This window comes from Lepisosteus oculatus, chromosome 10 (genome assembly GCF_040954835.1).
Source record: "Lepisosteus oculatus isolate fLepOcu1 chromosome 10, fLepOcu1.hap2, whole genome shotgun sequence".
Classification (NCBI taxonomy): domain Eukaryota; kingdom Metazoa; phylum Chordata; class Actinopteri; order Semionotiformes; family Lepisosteidae; genus Lepisosteus; species Lepisosteus oculatus.
In genome coordinates, this window is record NC_090705.1 from 8,667,222 (window position 1) to 8,687,997 (window position 20,776).

A 20,776-nucleotide genomic window follows, 5' to 3' on the forward strand; every position below is an offset into this window, starting at 1 on the left:
GCATTTGCCGTTCATCAATAACAGGGAGTCTTCCTTCTCAAATAATTCATTTTCTTTGTGCAGAATCTGAGCCTCAGTCCTAGCTTGTTTTGGGGGAAACGCTTCAAACTTTGTCTGCAATCACCTAGGTGGCTGGGGAATAGAACGATTTTTTTTAAAAATTGGAATTAGACCCAGCCTCGAGGCCTCAAGAAAAAGTAATCAACAACGAAAAATGTACAACGAAAACAGGGAGAGCTCTGTGCTCTGAAAAAAGTCAGAGAGCAGAAGAGAAGACGTTGGCCAGACAAGAACTAGAAGCTTGGGAGGTTATTTAATAATCCAGCAGCAGCAGAAGAAGGAGTCTTAACCTTCATGGTACCTTTTTCAAAATAATATGTAATCATTTACATTGTGCCTGAAGGTTTGCAAAGTGGCCGCATGCTGTTGTGCTGTCAAAGACATACTGTACAGGGCCATCTGAGCGAAGCTGTGGATAATTTCCAAGAGCCAGACATTCTGCAGTGGTTATTTTTGTTCCGTGGTTCTGTAGGGATTCTTTTCTGTGTTTTACACCAGTTTCAAATAAGAGTGCAGGAAACGTTTCGGACAATGGTTGAATGTGGAAAGCGTCAGGGTTTGTGAGAGTCGTGAGGTAGTTTAAGATGAAGGCTGGACTGAATGCTGTGGTCACCACTGAGGTATTGGAGGAGCTGAATTGTTCTTCTCTCTGGGGATGTGTCAGTATTTTGTCAAGGAGGCTATTAAGGGAGTAAGTGGCTTCAATTTTTTGTCCAGTTTATTTTTTTTCGTCTTACGTCTGAGGCTTACAGAGACCCTGGGCTCCAGTTTGCCACCCTTTGTGTTACCTGCCTTGCACGGGGCTCTCTCAAAAAGAGGGAGATGAGATCATTCCCAAGCGATAACCATCACTGCGTTTCTCCTGATTCATCTCTGACCTGAACTTCGGATGAACCTGCTCAGATGAAAACAACTGGAATTCCTGGCCCGAGCCATAAAATTTGATTAAGTCTTCCAGAAATGATGTGTAAAAGACCACTTCACTACCCCCAATAAAGTGAAATTAAGTAGTGTCTGTAGTGGATTAAAATAATAAACGTTTCTGTGTTTGAAGTGTGTACAGAAAGCAGGCTCCCAGCAGCCGGGGTACTGGGATGTTGTAAAGGTGGTTATTAGTGACATTTTCAAGGATTCAGCATGTTTCTGATCAGCAGTTCATGTTAGGGAAAGTAGTATTTAGGGAGGGAGAGAGTTTTTACTTTTGCTGGAAAAATTCACAACTGCAGTAGATCACTAAAAGTGTTCTTTTACCAGAGCATTTGATTTTAATCCTGGGATAAAGATATAAGATTAGGACTCCTCTCTACCTCTCTGATTGTGAGTGTGCTTGGGACCTCTTGTGAGTGATGGATCAGATGGTAACGTCTGGCTTTCCAACTTGTGGAGACCACAGACAGCTCGCCCAAAAATGTTTTTTGGTCAAAGGTCTGCTCGACTGTAATGCGTTGGAAGTATTTAATCGGTGTACCACAGCCTGCATACTATCACTCCTGGTTAGTTTTCATTTCATGGGTATGTATCTAGCAGCAGTGTGTGTTACGCAGGTAGACACCCTTAAAAAAGGCACTGCTTAGAGTTTCTAGTGTGTAGTCTAGCCCATGGATTATATCACAGTGGTGCGAGGTGACGCACCCTTCAATGTTAACCCTGGCCAATCACTGTGATCTTATTCTGACTGCTTCTTTATCTGAATAACAGGTCAAACGGTGTCGCTTACACTGAAGGTCTTCCAAAACACCTTTAACAAAGAATGGACTCTATGCACACAGCAAGGTCAGGTCCCAATTAGTGGGATGCACTTGCATTGTGTAAGTCTCAGTGTGTGACAAGGCAAACAGTGTGTGGCGTGCAAGAACTGAACGCTTGTAACATCTTTGAAATTTCCAGCGCATCAGTACTGTTTGTTACACACTAAATTGCACATTTTAAACCGTGTTGTAAAAAAGTGAGTCGTTTGTCATCATCTCAAGTAAAACCAGAGGTCAAATACATTGGTGCTGCAGGGGTCTCTCTTCCTCCTGGTGATGGATGGTTGTCACGTTCCCTTCCTCACCATCTGAAGCAGTGTAGTCTAATGTGTAGGCCCTTGAAGATGGTTTTCTGTCAGGAGCTGGGAGTAATAACTATGGAAAATGCTACAGTATAAATCTTCATGAACTAGGTAATCAGCAGGTATCCCATAGGAAATAAAGGAGAATAAAAGTTTCCCTGAAGGGTTGTCCGGTTACAGGATTATGTATAAGTTTGCAATCTCTTTTTTGTTGCTAGTAAGTTTTAGCTGAAATAAAGACAAGACAAGACCCTAGCTTATTGTAAACAGCTTGACCAAAACAAATGGTTCAGATTGTATTTCTTTAATCCCTCTTCTGTTTCTCAGGCACTCTTTAAAGGCCATTAAAGTGTTTGTTCTTAGGACGTATTACTCATATAGGAAAATATCCAAGTGTGCTGCTGACCAGAGGAGAACTTTTAATGTCAACAAGTCATGGGAAGGGTTTATGAAGATTTATGAGTTCAGTGGGCTCTTATAATGATGCAGGGCATAAAGTGGTTTGATGGTATCTGTGCTTCTTTTCCTCTATCTAAGAGCCAGGAATTACACTGAGCAGGCTGGGATACTATATACCAATATGTTCTTCTGTCTTGTAGTCCGTCTTACAAATGACAGACGCTACTTTTCATTTACGATTTGGTATCAAATCAGATCAATGAAGTTATAAGTAACAAGGTGTAGCCTGTGAGCTGTGTGTACTCTGTTCTACCTATGACAGAAATGCCCTGACAAACATCAAGACATATCTGATGTGGAAAGTGTATTACTCATGTTATCCTCACTCCAGCAGACACGGTAAGGAGAGAAATTGCCCTGCATAGTTACCAAATAAGAATATCTATTTGGGTGCTTGGTATTGCTAAGTTACATGACCGTGTCCGATTAAAAATTCTGTACATAACAACTGGTGCTACCATCTTCTTCCTATAATACTATTCCAAATCATTTTGAGACTGAGTTTGTTGAATTGTCTAACAAAGGATAACCAATAAAGGTGAAAGGATCTGCATGTGTGTGAGTGAGAGTGAGTGATTTTGTTTTGTTTGTTGGGTCAGGTTTTATTCAACTTGAGGTGTGGTCCACCTTATCTTTTCTGAAGAATGCCATCCAGTGATCCTCACGTAGGTTCTGAATGTTATAACAAAACATAACAGCATTAAAGTCTACCATATGTGCTAACATAGCAATTAGAAGTTCATGAAGCGAATTAAAAGCTACTTTGCTATATAAACACTAAGGAAGAGAACGTTTTCCCTGGCAAATAAAATGATACAGAAATGTTTATCAGACTTTTAGAAAGTTTTTATATTGCATTTAAAAATTGGTTGGAGAATAACTTTGTCCTTTGTGGCATCTTAAATAGTGTGAAAGTTTCTCAGGGCACTCCATCAGAATTCAAGAAAATGTGAAATTTCCTATCCTGGGACTTGCAGGCTATACTACTATAAACTGAAACATTCAGTGAAACGGAAAATCCAGGATAATTACCATCAGTTGTTACTAATTGTTTACTAAATGTAGCAACAGATGGAATATAAAACTAGCCGAGAAAAATTGCTCTATGCTGGGGTGGCCTTAAGTGTTCATGTGGAGTGGGAGTTTCAGAGGCTGTGTCAATAACAATATCTTCATTTTTCTTCATCCAGAGATCATCCAGGCTGCCTCTGTCCTTGTGGAGCTGAAGGATGTGCTAGTGAAGACGGGCCTGAAGGAACGCAGCCGCGTCCTGCTTGGCCCCTTCTCTTGCAGCGCCGCCCTGGAGGCCAAGTGGTGTCGGCACAGTGGCAGCCCTGGGCCGGAGCAGGGCCCCCCCAAACTGCTGCTAGATCTGAAAGGCGGGCTGTTGCAGGCGAGGACCTCTCCCTCCGTCCTTTTTTGCCCGTGCTTCCTCTTCCGAGCTTCTGCCTCTCCCTCTCCCTTTTCCTTCCTTCGCCTCCGTGTACCGGTGCTTACGGACCTGCAGCAGTTCCTGACCAGTACAGCATACGGAGCCCGACGGGCTGCTCTGTTCCTCCTTCCCTCACCCTGTCCCTGCTCTCCCCCGTCTCTCTTCAGCCTCCTGCCCTCTGTTGCCCTTTGCACCCCTTTCGTCTCCCCCTCTCCCTGGCGACGCCATTTCAAGAGCGCCCTCTCCTGGTTTTGCACTTTGTCTGTCATCTTCAGCCTCGCCTGTGCTGCTGTTTGAAGCCCTCCTGCCTGTAGAGCCAGTACAGCCACAGGCTATTATGAGCCACAGCTACTTTTCATACAGCCTTTTAACATCTGTCCCTCCAGGAGAAACCACATGTGTTTGAATGAACTTTGTGAGGACCATTGGTGGAATATTTTCATGCCTTTTAACCTGTTTAACACTAAATAGCCTTTTTCAGGCAGTTGTACAGTGCTTCAAAAATAATATCAAACTACTTTACTTAAATACCTCAAAAATAAGTTAGAAGGGTGCCTAAATCTCCCACTCACTGAGAACCCTATGAGTAATTAAATTACCTTACAGGACGTTTTCACTTCCAAAGGGAATTGCAGTACTAAATATGAGTCTGCCATGTAGGTTTGGTGGCAAATATTGCAGTTCACAGTATGTAAATCAGTTCCGTACACAAACCACTACTATTTCTGCCTCATAAGCATAGACCTGGAAACCACAAATTTTCCTGGTTTTGGCTTCAGTTGCAATTCGCTTATGTACAAATCCATGTAAAATTTGTTTTTCATTCAGAGTTTCCGGCTGTGTCTGCCAGCGCTTCATCCTCAGCACATGGAAAATAACATTTGGTTTAGTTGTCCTTCTCAGAGGGTAATGAGAAACATGGCACAGAACAGGATTTAACGCCCGTCTTCTTGGTCCAGGTTTTCTGGGGACAGGAGCATCTGAACTGTCTGACACTTGTCCAGGAGCACCTGCAGGGTTATTTCCAGAAGAGCTGTTCTGGAGAGACAAAGCCCAGAGACCAACCTCAGCCACAGACGCCTCTACCCCAGTCCGGACCACACTCCCTCAGAACTGAGCACACCTCCGACGACCTGAGGACAGGTCTCTTCCAGTACATTCAAGACTCAGGTACTTTCTTCTTGGGTCTGACCTTAGACCCAAGAAAGACTCTGACAGAGATTCTGCTCTGTCTTCATGATCTTACACCCCCCCCTAAAAAACTCTCTGCTTATGTAGTTTGGAGAGGGCCATTAAAATCCTTAGATATCAGTAAGGATATTTTTTCTCAACCCTTAGAAGCACCAGATAAGATAAAGGAACGCCAGACATCAACAAAGGGAGTGATGAGATTCTTGCAGAGCACACAACAACTTCATGTAGTCGATGAGTAAACTCAAACCGAGACCTAACCAAAGACGGTTTTAAGAGTCTCTTCATAACAAAAGATAAGGTGTTTGCAATATAGTGTCCGTGATTCCCATGTTGACATCACAGATTGTATCGGCCCCTTAGTGTCCTGTTTGGTTTGAGGGTTTTTGCCATTTCCTCAGAAAATTAAATGACAGGCAGAACAGGCAGAAACATTCCAAGACTTTGACGTCAGTACAGCATCGGTGACCGGAGGTAGTGTTTGGCGAGACTCTGGCCTGCAGGACAGGCGCCATGAAGGAGTGACACACCCACGCTAGTGCTGAGGTACAACCAGCAGGGAGGCTGGGTAAGAGACCTGCAGTTCCTCTCTGGCCAGGCCGCAGTGGATACAGTCAGGAGGAGAAAACGTGTTGTCCTCCACACTGATCTGGGTGATGAGGCTGTTGCCAAATCGTTGTCAAACATCTCCCCTCTAAACTGCGGTTGCTGTCTCTACTGGGTTCATTTTTTGCATTCTTTACATGCAAAAAATTTTCTTTGATGCATTTAATACTGTTTCACAAAGTGGCTTTTAAATAATAGAAACTGATCTGCATACAATACGTTGCTTGAATTGAACCAAGGATGGAAAAAGAGTGCATGCCCTCAAGCCTTGATACAGTGAAAAACAGCTGTATTCATCTAAGGCTTATTCTCTGTGGAAGGTTAGAGTTTAAAATATACAGTAGTGTTTCTAAAAAAGGCAATTGTCAGGAAAATTACTTAATATACCACAGAAATAACAGCAAATATTTCCACTGGTGGCCTCAAAGAAATCAGTTTCTTTGTTTTCAGAGTGGATATCAAAAGATCGTTTCTGCTTTTTTTTCTGCTCTGACTAGCCTCCCAGAAGCTCCCCGGTACACATGAGGTGGTTTTCTACAATGAGACGGATGAGAGCCCGGGGCTCATGCTGTGGAGGTACCCAGAGCCCAGAGTGCTGACCTTTGTGAGAATAACACCGGTGCCATTTAACACCACCGACGACCCTGACATCAGCACTGCGGATCTGGGAGATGTGCTTCAGGTCTGTGTGCAGTAGAAACGTCCTGGAAATATCCCCACTTCGCAGACTGTTGCTCTTAAGCAGCGACTGTGTAGTCGTTTACTGTGTAGGGGGGGAAAATGCATGGTGGGGAAATGAATCCTTGGAAATGCTTCACACAGTTATCTGTTGGTCTACTAAAGTGTTTCTGCAAGCCAGCCTGTACTGTCTATGCCAGTATACAGGCACATTCATTGTGGTTTGTGTAGAGACACAAATGTGATTTTGAAGGGGCTTCCTAATATTCTTCCTGTTTAATCATGCTTCAAACTGTCAGATGCTACTTTAAAAAAGGAGAGGCCTGTCAGTTTTTCATCCTGTGTTTTATCTGCTCTTCAAAATCATCCTTTATTTCCCGGTCAGGACTGTGTCATATTTGAAATGGGTCAATCTAAAACTTACATTAAGGAGGATTATGAAATTTAAAAACCCTTCATATCCATTCTTGTTAAAAGGAGATTAGATTCTCAATTGCACACCTTTGTGGACTTGACACCACTTTAATATGAATTTGGTTTCCTTAAAATAAATGTATAGGTCAGTTACTGAAATGATGTGTGTGCTGATAAACTAATGATCAGTATTATCATCTGTGAAGAATATGATCTGAAAATACCCGATTCAAGGGATCAAAGTAACTTTTCCCTTGTTTGGTAAAAACAGCTCACAGTATGCAATCCAAGACAGGAAGGCAGTCATCTTGCAATTACTGTACATTTTCAGAATCTGAAACATCTTTAAAGTAGCATTTTATGTGGATAATGTATTATATTACTGTGCAGACCTTGCTTCTGATTTCATAAATGTACATTTTAGGTACTGACCACCAGTTATTGAGAGTACTCTAAGCCTGATTCTGTTTCAATTTTTGATTTTCTATTTCTGATTCTATATCTTTTTCAAGCAGTTGTGTTCAGATCTGTACCTACATACACACAGCATCATCTTAACAAGATCTCGATGCCAATGGCAGACGTTGCTTTCTATTTTTCCAACGGGGAACGGAGAGTTTTCTGAATAAAAAGGGTGTAGAAAAAAAAATCAGCCCCGAAGGATTAACACTGAATCACAAAGGGGCTGGTCCTCAAAAATAAGACTGTTCCAAAGGTCATAACTGAAGCAGAAAGAGAGGCTGGGAGAAACCGTTTCAGCGTAACATTTTTATCCAGTGATGACACACATGGATTCATTGATGACCACGTGGAGCCAGTAATACAAGTGTCGAATTCTAATGTTCCCCCAGTTTCCTGACCAGCTCATTGCCAGATACAGGAGTGTGTATAGTTGTATCATGACCAAATATTTTATAGTAGACAAGGGAAATAACATTTTTATGTGGAATGATAATCTGGTGCTCTCAGTCAAGAGTAATGCTTTTTGTTGACAGATTTCTGATCAGAAACTTACTTCTGAGTCAGGGTGAACAGCATATTCCACCAACACTTACACCACTTAATTTTTTCAGTCCTTTTAAGCATTTTTTCCTTTGTTTTTTTCCGATTTATTAAGACTGAAGCACTGAAGGGTCACAGGGTGTTATAGATGTTTGGTCATTCACAGCTCCCGATTTGATAACTGGTGCAGACTATATTTATTTTTCTGGAACTGAGTCTCTCAAAGAGGTCACTATTGATGTTTTTAGGCTTCCGAGTTGATACCTACAGTATAAAAACATGTTTTTGTCCACAAGGGATTTCAATAGTCAACAAAACAGAAATTTCTCTGTGTTACTGTCTGACCCTGTTTACTGTTACTGAAGAGCCTATGCAGCTTCATCTTCGTGAGAAACTATGTATGTTTGCTGAATTAGGTACTGTCACAATATTCTGTAGCGTTTGTCATTTTGTGATTATTTGTCTGCTCCTTGTGGACAGATTAAATTGGATGAGAATAGTGATGTGAGCACGCTCATTTACTGCAGTACCTTAGTGTCTGACCTCTGTGTGAGCGAGTGTAGCTCTCTGACTCATCTGTAGATTTCACTTGGAATGCAAGTGCAATACTGCACTGAGTGGCTGATGTAAAAATCTGGGGCATACGGGTTTCATTTTATCGAATCATTGAATAGCATTCTAAAGTGGCGAGGAAAAGCAAAACCAGGTCATGCCTTGATTTCTGAGGACTTTTTGGTAGTTTGTTGCATTGTTACGGTGCTTTGCTTGACAAAGGATCCCAAAGTGCTTTAGATGGAGGAGGAGACCCACTTTTCCCACTGCGCATGAGGGTGTCACAGCCGCTCTGTACCGGCAACCCAGCTGATAAGATTGAGAACCGAGGAACTGCATTACTCGTGGAAGTAAGAGGGAACTTCAGGAAAGCCCGATAGTGGAAGCTTAGGGTGGCCGGGACATTAGGATTAGCACCCCTACTCTTTCATAAAGTGCTATGGGATTTCTATTGTTAAGTAGTCAGGACTTTGGTTTTGGTTGAACATCTCGTCTTGTGATCTTATAGCACCCTGTTTTGGCCCTGATCAGGATACTGGGGTATTGGATTCAAAGATTTAGGTCCAGAGGTCAGAGCGCCACCTACTGGTCCTCCGCCAGTCTTGCCTGGTTGTCTCCCATCCACCTGCTCTCCAATAACCTGGTCTCAATAAGCAGGTCAGCCACATAAAAAAATAGCCCATTGCAAAACTGGAGAAACGAGGCATGAGCTGTTTTAATTTACACACCTCCGTTCCTTCTTGTTAAGTTCTGTGTTTTCTTCAGATTCTTGTACCATATGCTCTTTAGTGTTAGACGTGTGTAGTTGCACGCCAGCCAGCTTTCCTGTAGCTGGGGCTTTCGCGCATCGGTTTTAAATAAAAGGGCCTTTGTCATTAGTGGGTCTATTGTGATTCTAATGTAATTGATTTCAGCCTCTGGAACTGGGGGGGAGTTATATGCCTTTATGCAGAACTTCAAAAGGAGTGCATTATTTTTCATTTGATTTCTGGATAAAAAATAAAAGCTGAAATGTCCATGGACAGAGAAAGGGGAAATGCAGTAATAAAACTCAAAAACAGAAATAGCTCAGAATATTAAGAAAGAATTTCATTGATTTCCTTTAAAAAAGGGTAATTTCTCAGGGATCTAAAATTACCATAAGCCGACACCAAGGGGGACTGGGAACCATGGCCGAGGCTGTGCTTTCTCTTCCTATCCCTTCCGGACAGGAAGAGAGCCCTGATTCAGAGCGCTGAGCCAGAATACCTGAGGGGAATTACAGGTGAAAAGTCTGCAGCTGTGTTCATGTCACTACACCGCAGAATAAATGGGAAGAGATTTCCTGTGGAGAACCAGGATTTTGGTTAGCCTGGTGTCCCAAGAGCAGATCGCATTAACATTTTATAAAATCAAGATTTCCTGCATTTAAATAGTTGTGGTTTCTCTCCTGGTTCCAGTATCTCAAAGGGGAACGTAAAGTGCTTCCATTATGCGAAGCAGAAAATGCTGCAGTATTGTTGGAAATACAGTAGGAGAAGAAGAAAACATCCGGAATGTCCTTCCATCCAGCAGTGGAGCAGACCAGATAGCAGCTCATTCTCACCAAGGCAGCAACTGTGGTGTTGTGTGGCCTGGCGGAGCTTGCAGACAGGTGGAATAATGGCAGCCATGTGGTTTGAGAGTTTATTTCAAAAAGATCATGTGCAGGGGAGTAAAGGAAAGTGCGACCGTTTGTTAAAATTGTTCAAATCCTGTAGTAAGGTCTAGTTCACCAGTCTGTTTTGGACTGGGGATTTCCAGCCTCCTCTGTCTTAAGCCGCACCGAAGCAGGATTTGCTGCGCCTTACTCCGAGGTTCAGTAATAGCCGTTTCTCATTTCACCAGGTTTCTTCCTCCGTACGATATGTAAGAGCAGAAACCCGCTGTACCGCTGTTCAAACAGCCTCTGCCATTGAATCACATCTGCGGCTCAATGGGTTTTCTTTCAAAAGTCCTCTTAACATTTTATCGGTTCTGTATTTCATTGCCTGAAATGATTCAGGAATTTTAGTGGGATCAATTAAGTTGCAGCTGGTGGTGTTGTCATAAGTAATTTAAGTAATTTGGGTCTGGAATTGTGGACCTAATTTATTTAGTCCTCTTTTTCTAACATACACCCATTTTTGCAACCTCATTAGGAAAAAGAATGGGCCCTTCCAGAGCTCTGATCCTGCCGTGAGTAAGTTGTATTACTTCAGTGCCGAAGATGGCAGTGGCCAACAGCTGATGGTCAGTTTTTTGAGTAAGGTTTACCTCCAGCTGATCATTACCGTTTATTTAGAAATTAAATACTGTAGCTGTTCGTTCAGTGCAATTGGAGGGTATGTACTGTATAAATGTATTCTGCGTACTTCATTTTGAACTGTTTGCACCACTTCATCACAGTTCTAATATAAATAAATCATTAATTTAGGAAACCAACATCACTCCTCCATTCACATTTGTTTAAGCCTTAGTAACAAGATTTTATTATCATAATGCACTACATGTACATACAAAAGGATTGCAATACGCTTTGCCTATAGAACAGGACCACCTACTGGTCCAGCAAACAGAACTTACAACAGAAACCAGCTGTTCCTTGGAGGTGTCCCATCCTAGCATTGACCATGACCAGCCTTGTGTAGCTGCTGAGATCTGACGAGCTCAGGGATCAAAAGATCGCAACGCTGCTATCAGATGTAAACGATGCTGTATATAAACACCAGCTGTGGTTACTTGTAATTTATAACACTCTTCCTTGCGGTCTTTGTAATAACAGTGAATAACACTTCTGGATGCTGAAATGTGCGCTAAAAGCAAGCTGCGTAAAGCAATCTACTTTAGAACTGGACTTGAGTCTGTGCCCTGAGGTTGGGGACAGACTTGGGTATGGTTCCCGAATTCAGCACTTTTAGTTTGGTTTCAGATAACATGTATTAAATACCTAGTTCAAGCAGGTCCTATATTTTGCATCCACCTTGTATCAGAAATTTGTTGCCTTTGTGAATCTATGCCATACTGTAGGTCCTGAAAACATATTGTATACTGTATTTCATCATAAAAATACACATTAAATATAAAGTAATAGTTTAATATGTGAAAGCTTGCACATGGCACTGTAAGTTTTGAAGGCTGGTCTGATGAACACATTTGTTATCAAAACAGATAAGGGTTCTTCATGCTACAGAAGGATAGGATAGTTTGCACCAAACCTTTTTTTTTTCCCTTGTGGAATCGCAGATCTTGGCCAAGCAGCAGAGGAAACACCCTTTGGAAAATGGGGGGTTTGTTTTCAGAATTCCCAAACAAAGACTAGAGGAATCTAGAGTTTTAGGGGATAGTTTTGTGTGTGGAACCCAACACATTTCAGGCAACATGAATTGTCCCTGAACCAGGTCCCTATCTAATGGAGCAAATAGCAGAGAGATCTGTCAGTTCTCGGAGCACTCCAGACATTACTGATGTTTAGTGGCTGGGGAAAAGCATTTCTCTCCTCTGTTTAAGTCCTGGATGTAAAAGGATGCATATTTCTGATAATATTTTTACGGTTTGCCTAATCCAAACTGAGTGTACTGTGTTTGAAGTACTGGAGAAAAACCTATTTTGGTATGGTCTGTTTTACTTTCATTATAATCTTTCTCTGACAAGGCCCAATAGCTCCAGTTAATCATGAAAATGAATTTCTCCTGGGTGAAAAGAGCATTCTTCATGAGAAGAGTGCTTCGGAACTGTCTCCCTCCTCACAAGAGAGTTGTAAAGGTTGGGGTTCTGTTTGCAGTGTGCTACCCAACAGGGGGAATGTGATTCAATGGAGGCTGGTTCAGCTGATTCGATTTTTCTCCAGCTAGTGAGTGCCACGACATACTAAAAGAATAATTAATTTATTTGCAGGTGCCCTGTAGCTTGGAATACTGGGACGAGCTCCAGTGCTCATTTGTTCCGTACAGAGAGTTCAGTCTGTCGGAGAGCAAAGCCTACGAACTGCAGCTGCCCAGCGTGAGCCGGACCAGCGAACAGAAGGAGCTGGTGGCCTCCGACCTTTGGAGGATTGTGCTGAACAACACTGTTGATGTTGGGGATGAGCAGAGGTGAGGTGATGGATACCCCACGCCTGTCCGGGTGGCTGCTGACAATAGACAATGTAGAACCGAGTGCCAATCAGAGAGAACTCCATGCTGGACATGGAAGACAGTGTGCTGTGTCTTCCACATCTGGACTGCAAAAGCAGTGTGTAGATTTGGAAGTGGTACAAATCTAATAAAATTTCCCACCAGACTGACCACTTCTCATTAGTTTTCCAAATTCTTTCCCGTTTACCTTGGGTGTATCCGATTGGGAAGTGGAGAGTAAACTCATTGGTAAATGATGTTATTGAGGTAGGTCAGCTTGCCAAATAACACCTCTGCAACACTCCCACACTGCGATTCCCCGTTCTCTTACTAATCTTTTGGTTTGTATTACTGAATTGCCAAGCCCATATTCTGTGTGGGTTTAAGGGCTCCAGAGGAGCCGATTGGGAGAAATAACAAAGCATGTAATGAAAAGAGTCAATTCCAGTGAAAAGCAAAATACACATCTGTATTTCATTATAATCACTCTGAAAACAGTGCATTTCCTTAATGTTGAAAATTATTTGTCCTTCCTGATCAGAAATGATTCCCAGTCCGCATTTCATCTCACTTCATTCAGAACCTACAGAATTACAGAGGACTGCCATCGGAATAAGCTGAAAATTGTCAGCATGTGACGCTTAACTTTATCAGTTGCAGCAACTGTTATGAATTCTTGCAAGCGTATCATAATAGTCTTGAATCACAGTGGCAAAATGTAAAGGATAAATTAAATATTCTCTAGTTTACAACCTGCATTTATTCAGGTTAGTGGGCAATTTATTTTCCACTTTACAACCTTGTTATCCTTTCAGTTTTCCATCTATAACTATATCCTGTTTTGTCTGAGAACGCTCTGAGCTATTACTCCTACTTCCCAGCTTGTATAAAGGTTCTGTCCCACAAGCCACTATATGCGTGCACATGTAGAGGATGAATATTTTGCTTGAAGGGGAAAAAAAAACATTTTGAGACCCAAAATAAAACACCAACTATAACGCACGCTTACATGTAATGAATGTAATTAATGAGACATGGGAGAGAGAGAGAGATGATGCCGTGAGGAAGCTGGAGTGTAAAATAGCCTAGGGGGATGTTGGTGGGGTCCACGTCTCTCTTACTCCTCTCCCCTCATCCACGGAAGGAACCCCCCTGCACTACCTGCTCTTTGCACATGCAGCACAGACCTTCCACGATCAGAAAACCTCATAATGCGGCTCACGGGTGGAGTTTACATGACGTCAGATGTACTTGTGCTACGTAGGCAGGGAATGTTAGGAGAATGTTAGGAATGTCGGTTCTTGGCAGGTACTCATGCCTTCGATGTAGGGGCTTTGTTTAAATTTAAAAAATTGATTGGACTGAAACTACTGCAGCCACCTGAAGAGAAGTTCAGAATGGACCCATAGATTATAAGATCTATCCCTGTTTTTCCATATAATTTTAAATTTGCTATGTCATTTATAATATTGAAAGATTTTCATTATGCCACTCTACACTATGTAACTAGAACTGGAATTCTATCTTAAAGGATGTCAGAGAATCTCTTTTCCTGAGTACTTTCAAGTCCAGATTCAGAACCTTCTTCTTTAGGAGGGCTGATGTCTGTCTGTCCCTCTGCATTGTCTACCACTTTATTACAGTACATTTGCACAAATATAATGTCGATCAGAAATTGAATTGTAAGTCACTTTCAGTAAAGGCATCAGCTAAATCAATACATTAATAATATTGAACTTGGCACCCGGTAGGCAGAAGGCTGAATTTCCCAGGGCGTGGTGTGTTTCAGTGTGCATTATAGCCGAACGGTAGCTCGGCAGCCCTCTTTGACAGCTCTTTGCTTGTCTCAGTGAAGGATTCTGTGCTCATGGCTTGCTCTCCGGCTGGCTCGTTTCAGCTCTGACAGCGAGACGGGGTCCCAGCTCCCCTGTGAGCAGCTGGTGTCTCCCATGGCCCTGGCTGCCTGCACCCGCGTGGATTCCTGCTTCGCTCCCTGGTTCGTGCCCTCCGTGGGCGTGGCAGTGCAGCTGGCGCAGCTGGAGCTCCGTCTTTGTCACCACCTGGAGCAGCTTGGCACAGGTACGGCACGCCCTCCCGGCTCCCGAGCCCGTCACCGGCAAGCAGAGTTTTTCCCCGTAGCGAGCCATTCAGACAAGAATCTGGAGCTTCTCATCTCTCGGGTCGTTCGATCGCTTCAGACATCCAGAGGCGGTTTTGATGAAGCCCCCGGAAACAGAATAAATCGAAGCTTGGAGAAAGAAACAAAGCGTACCAAGAGGAATGAGACGTATTAAACTCCTAAAACTATTAACAGTATCATTTAAGGAACAAGTAAAGGTATAGTCTATGGTGAAAAGAGAAGAAAAGAAACAACATTTCAGCTGTGGAGCCTTCCTCAGGCTCATCACGCACCTTCACACATCGAAACGTTGTGTTCCTACACATGCTACACATGCTGACACAGCTACCTACTTGAACCGCATCTTTCAAAGAAGCGTGGTGCTTTTGTCATGTTTTTAAAAGACCTTCGGGCTGACTCCTGGTACAAGTTCTTGACAGTGTCGTTCAGCACTTCTTCTCCCCTCCTCCACATGTCGGCCCGGTCCAGTTCCAGGCCCGTCAGCTGAATGTCTTGCGTGTGTCGCCGTCTCTCAGTCCCCGCAGGGCGGCTGCGGCCGTTCATCCCGGACAGGAAGCTGCCCCTGGAGCAGGAGTACCTGGTGCTCGGCCTGAAGCAGCCCCGGGTGTTCGCGCGCCAGTGGAGCACGGGCACCTCCCTCAGCCAGGAATTCCAGTTCTCCGCGGAGCTGGACTGCCGGCTGCTGGAGTACCGCAACCTCACCCTGCACAGCCTGGTCCAGCCCTTCGCCCTGCAGGGGCAGGTGGCCGCCTCCTGCAGCCCCACCGAGAGGCTCGTCGACGGCAACGTGTTCGTGGATCCCGTCTTCGTGGGCGTCGGCCAGTACACGGTCCACGCCCTGGACGCCGCCGTGCAGGCCTGGCAGCAGGTGAACGCTCGTCTGTGACGCTCACTCCCCCGCCTGCACACAGTGCCTTATCAGTTCAATGAAGTGAACTGCTTCCTTGACGTGCTTCCTTAGTGTCTTTGCACTGGAGCACACATGCAATGAAATGCTTGTTTGCATGTGTGTGCTCCAGTGCAAAGACACTAGGAAAGCACCAGAATAGTAGCTGCAGCAATAAGAAAGTTAAATAACGGACAGTCTAAATAAAAGACTGTAGTAAGCAAAGCAGTATGCAAAAAAAAGAAAGAAAAACATCAGTGCGAGACAGTGGGTGAGGTAGAATTCAATAGTCTTGACATCTTGCAGGAAGAAGCTGTCTCTGAATCTGGAGGTGCCTGCCTCCTATCAGGGCATGTAGCTCCAGATCCCACCGACAGCTTCTTCCTGCAAGAAGAACGATGGCGATCTCGATTGCAAAGGGGAGCCTCCGTTCGGCTGAGTTAGCAAGCTCTGTGAGGCCGGGAGTGGAGTCCGTCTAGGTTGGCCGGACCTTCCAAGACTTGGTCCGGCAGGGAAGCAGAGCGGACATCATTCGGTCACACGGTCCGAGCACAAACAGAGCCACTGAATCCGAGATCTCAATTTGTGGGCACGCACGAGATGGTTTAAGACACTGATAAAGACAAATCCATTTATTCCATCAGGTGTTTTAATACTGAAAGTGTGAATACCAGATAGCATAATATCTTTTAGTAAGTACTAATGTGCTGTGACATCCTCCTTCTGTAGAAGTCTTAGCAATTTGAATACCGTAAAAAGAATCCTCTGAGGACACACAAAATGTAGAAAAGATGTAACACAATGCTTTTTGATATTTTGTTGGTGTGATTTTTACTTTTAAAATTCAAGTAAGACAAAAAGCATCTGCTTTCAAAACAGTAGGGTATTTCATGAAAAACTCTTTCTCTTTGAGAAAGGAGGGCTGAAATAGTCATAAAAGCCACACAGCCTCCTATGTGGGGTTAGAAATAATACTTGACACGTAAACATTTAAATATTTGCACCACATCAGAGTCTGTGGGACTCGCTAACATGCCTTTAAGGAACATTCTGAGTCTTTTTTTTTCAAATAAAGAAAACCTTGTATATTTGATTAAGCATAACCTTATGTTGTGTGTTATGTAGCTGATAGGTGCATTCTGGAAATACTTGATTCTGATTGAAATGGGGATTTGGAAATGTTAACATGAACCACAAAAGGATATACTTTTGTAATTGTTACTGTAATTTTCTTGTTTCCTCATGTCAGGGCTGCCTGCCACCATATTGTGATGTGGTAAAGTTCTGCGCTGATATAGTCTATATTAAGGAACTGAATAATCCTAAAAATGGAGCGAGACTCACCACTGAAACAGACTGCAAATTATTTATTCAAATCAGGAGAGCATAAAGATTCCTGTCTCTCAGGATGGAATCGGCAACAGCCGCAGTAAAGAACAGTAGTATTTACACTTTGTGATTTCTCACAGAGCTGAAATACGGACTTAATGTTCAAAGCAGGAGTACAGAATTTTTTGGTGTTGTGAGTAATTTTTTTCTGTACCCCGGAAGGATCATTACAGGGCTATCAGATTCCTCAGAGCAACAGATGTGGAATCTCAAATAATTCTTTCATATTATAGGTGGAGCAGTAAGGCCAGATTATTGTAATAAGCTTTTGTTTTCTAATGTGCTTTTTCTTAAATTTATTTTTATATTCAGAGAACCATGCGTTGATGGTATCACATTATTACTCTCTGGATCGTTATAAATTTATTTTTATTTTTTAAACATGCTTTCTATTGGTAAGTAAGCAAAAAAATTATTATGATAAAAAATTAAATATTTCGACGCTGGAATGTTAGATACACATATCGAATTAGCCTGTAAGAGGAGATTTACAAATATACTCTGAAAATATAAAAGCAGTAAGAACTTAAAAGGCTTGATACCTCTTTGAATGAGCCCTGCATCTAAGATAGCTTTCCACTATAAAAGCGAGTGGATTTTCGCCTTTATCCCAGCTGTCTCTGTTGAATAAAAGACTCACTGTCAAGCAGTTTAATGGTGCAGACTTTCCCATGCCTCTAAGAGAACATGGAGCTGAATGTGAGACAAATGACATTCTCTATTGGCTCAGAAAAAGATTCAAGCTTACACTGCACTGCAGCTAAAATCTTTATTTTAACCCAGATTGAAGATTCACTTAAAGTGGTGTGGAAAGTCTTTGTAGCACGAAACAGGTCTTGAAAGGTTTTTGTAAAGGTGTCCCTCGACCTAACAGTTAGGGTACAAGGGGAAACGTTCCCCTGAAAATAAAAAAAAAGTCCTCCAGAACCTGCACACTTTGGAAGGCACACAAGTGATTCACAAATCCAGAGCATTGCTTCGGAGTTGCGTGGTTCTTTTTAATTTTGCAGGGAGACGTGGACCTTTTGTTTTTGAAAATGTTTTGAAAACCCTGAAGATGACGTGTCTTGGCCAGCACAGAAAGTAAACCTGTACACTGGGAAATATTAGCTGGCTGAGCCTGATTCAGACGTGTAACTAGTAGTTTGTTGTTAGCAGTACCTCCCTGATGCTTTGGTTGCTGTACTTAAACTTACTGGTGGGATAACTGAAGTTTTCAAATGTTTTATGAATGACAATGCAAATGCATGATACAGTTTCTTCCCGGATTATGTCAGTTGTACTTACTGGGGGGGGTGTTGGTATTAAAAACTAATGAATTTCAGAAAGCAGGAAGCAAGAAGGAATCAGTACAGAGCAACATGACTTTTAATAGTAATGTGCACGGTACATTGTTGAAGAAAAACTTTTATTATCATATACCAGGCACATTTGAAAATGTTACCATTATTTGTCAATTTCTAAGAGTGATGTCAAAACAAAAGTCAGGTTGAGTACCTTGTTTGAAAAGGTTGTATCAAACCGTTAGTTATTGTTGTGCAGGTGAATCACTACAACATATTAGGTCACCTGGAAACTCCTAATGATTTCATAAGTCTTCCGAGAAGGTCCTGTCCATTAGCAGATTTATAATTATTTGACTTTTGGAAAGGTTCTGACATGATTCACATTCTTTTGGAGGTGGTCAGTCGTTTCTTGTTCCCAGTGCTGATGTCAGCCAGCCCTCCCCAAGAGTCTGTTTTGTGATAACTACCCTCAGGCACACTAACACGCATGCTGAAGCGCACACACACAGCTGTGAAACATCTTTTTTGTTTTTTCCAAGTGATCTTATCCATGCTGGATGACTCTTTCTTCCTTTCAGAATCGGCATCCAGAGGCAGAAGAGCTGGTCTTCAGCCACTTTGTGATCTGTAACGACACCCATGAGACGCTAAGGTTTGGCCAGGTGGACACCGATGAAAACATCCTGCTGGCAAGTCTTCACAGCCACCAGTACAGCTGGCGTTCACACAAGTCCCCACAGGTATTACAAAACCACGTCTGATTAGGAAGCACGGCCTTTTGCAGAGCTGATCTCGTGGGTTGGATTTGGATTCATGGTTTTAATTAGTACATTCATTTCCTCCAAACATCCAGCATCCAGTGTCCAGATTGCCATGCACTGTCTTTCTTCTTGACCAGGAAGCAGTTTGACATGCCAGCTGTTTGACAGAGTTGTTAAGGAAGATTAATTGCTATTAGCCGTGTTAGGTTAGAGGAAAGTGTTCTGAGCGAAGGACTTAACTCATATTTTTCAAATGTGGGCCGTGAATGTCCAACAGTCTGTGACTCAGTTTATCTTTGATTCTGGAGAAAAATGTGTGAAGGCTCGAAACAGATTTGTGAAAGGTCATCCATAACGCAGGCACATTGTTTGGCAAGGTCAAAATGAGTTCGAAGTTTTGCTGCAAACAGATTCCATATAATTTGGTCTTCATTACCGAGTGAAGAGACAGTACATTCATTACTAACATAGGCAGCAAATAACTGCAAGGTATTTTATACAAGATATCATGTAACTTTGATTTTTTCGTGTACAAAATCAACATTGTGCTTACACAATTGTAGTAGAGACAAGTTAATATGAATAACTTTTCTATCAGAAGGTTATATCAAATGTTTCTGGTCAGAGCTCTTTTACAGTATGTCCTAGACATACAGTGTGGTGGGAATAAGAGAATCCATTGCTTCAGTAGGTTGCTATACACTTCTATTTCAGTATAATTCGCAAAACTGCAACTTGACTATATGAAGGAAATAGAAACCTAAATTTTCATTTTTTCAGCCTACCCAGAGCTCCAGAGTTGTTACAAAGTGTGCACTGGGGACATACGTCACTTTTTAAAACGGCTAAAAGGCAAGATAAGTTAACTGATAAAAAAATGGATTAAATGTGCAGGATACTGAGGTTTTCCTATTATTGTTTTTCTTTCAAATCCTGCATTACTGTATATTAAGCGATTTCTTTTTTTTTTTAATCATAAACCCTGCCATGACTGCCAGCGTTTAAAACAACAAAAGTATTAATTAAGAAAGGGTGCTTGTGACATTGAGCCGGGGCATTTTCTTAATTGTTTCCATGCTGAATCAGCCCGTTGGACTGCAGCTTGTTGAAAAAGGTCACCGCAGTGCCACAAGTGCAGGCCAGCCCTTGGAATTGTCAGATCCGAGCGCACAGCGAATGACTTCATGCTTGTGAAATTAGTTCATTCCTCTTGATCATTCCCCCTGCTTCCAAGTGAGTGAATTTTAAGAACCGAGAGAACAGATCGAAAGATAACCGCGAAACAATCCACACCTCTCGCAGAGTCGTTCCATGCCTGCTGGCCCCGAATTCATTGCCGGGCTGCTCCCGGGAATAAGTTGAGCCGGAACAAGGGTTCTCGGAGCAGAGCGGGGATCCGGAGAGAGCGTCTCTGGCTGCAGCAGCTGGCCTGGGTCCTGGGTTCCTCTGTTTAGACACCAGAGGAGCCGTCAGCAACTCTTCAGAGTCCTTTCCCAGTGTCTTGCTGGGGTCCCTTGTTATGTTCCGGGTAACAGAATTAAGATGAGAGAGATCACTTTATTGGCCCTATACAATTTCTTGCAGTAGGAATTTGTCTTTTCGCATACCCCAGCTTGCTCTCCATGAGACGCAGACACACAGACGGGGAGAGAAGCTTTGGGGTCAGAGCGCAGGGTCATTTATACGGCGCCCCTGGAGCAGCTGGGGTTAAGGGCCTTGCTCAGGGGCCCAATGGAGTAGGATTGCTAGCTGCGGGAT

General features: G+C 42.8%; 2 protein-coding genes across 4 annotated transcripts in view; both read left to right on the forward strand.

Annotated features, from left to right (window-relative positions):
- The window catches only part of LOC102694431 (intermembrane lipid transfer protein VPS13B), a 325,472-nt gene that overhangs the window by 263,851 nt on the left and 40,845 nt on the right, over window positions 1-20,776 (forward strand). For all 3 annotated transcript variants that reach the window (XM_006636105.3, XM_015357899.2, XM_015357901.2), the window contains 7 exons: window positions 3,760-3,962; window positions 4,961-5,171; window positions 6,296-6,480; window positions 12,339-12,535; window positions 14,454-14,635; window positions 15,212-15,564; window positions 18,836-18,997. In XM_006636105.3, coding sequence (XP_006636168.2) covers window positions 3,760-3,962; window positions 4,961-5,171; window positions 6,296-6,480; window positions 12,339-12,535; window positions 14,454-14,635; window positions 15,212-15,564; window positions 18,836-18,997 — 1,493 coding nt within the window. The remainder of the gene's footprint in view (window positions 1-3,759; window positions 3,963-4,960; window positions 5,172-6,295; window positions 6,481-12,338; window positions 12,536-14,453; window positions 14,636-15,211; window positions 15,565-18,835; window positions 18,998-20,776) is intronic.
- The window catches only part of polr2k (RNA polymerase II, I and III subunit K), a 138,618-nt gene that overhangs the window by 41,636 nt on the left and 76,206 nt on the right, over window positions 1-20,776 (forward strand). The gene's annotated exons all lie outside the window — the stretch shown is intronic.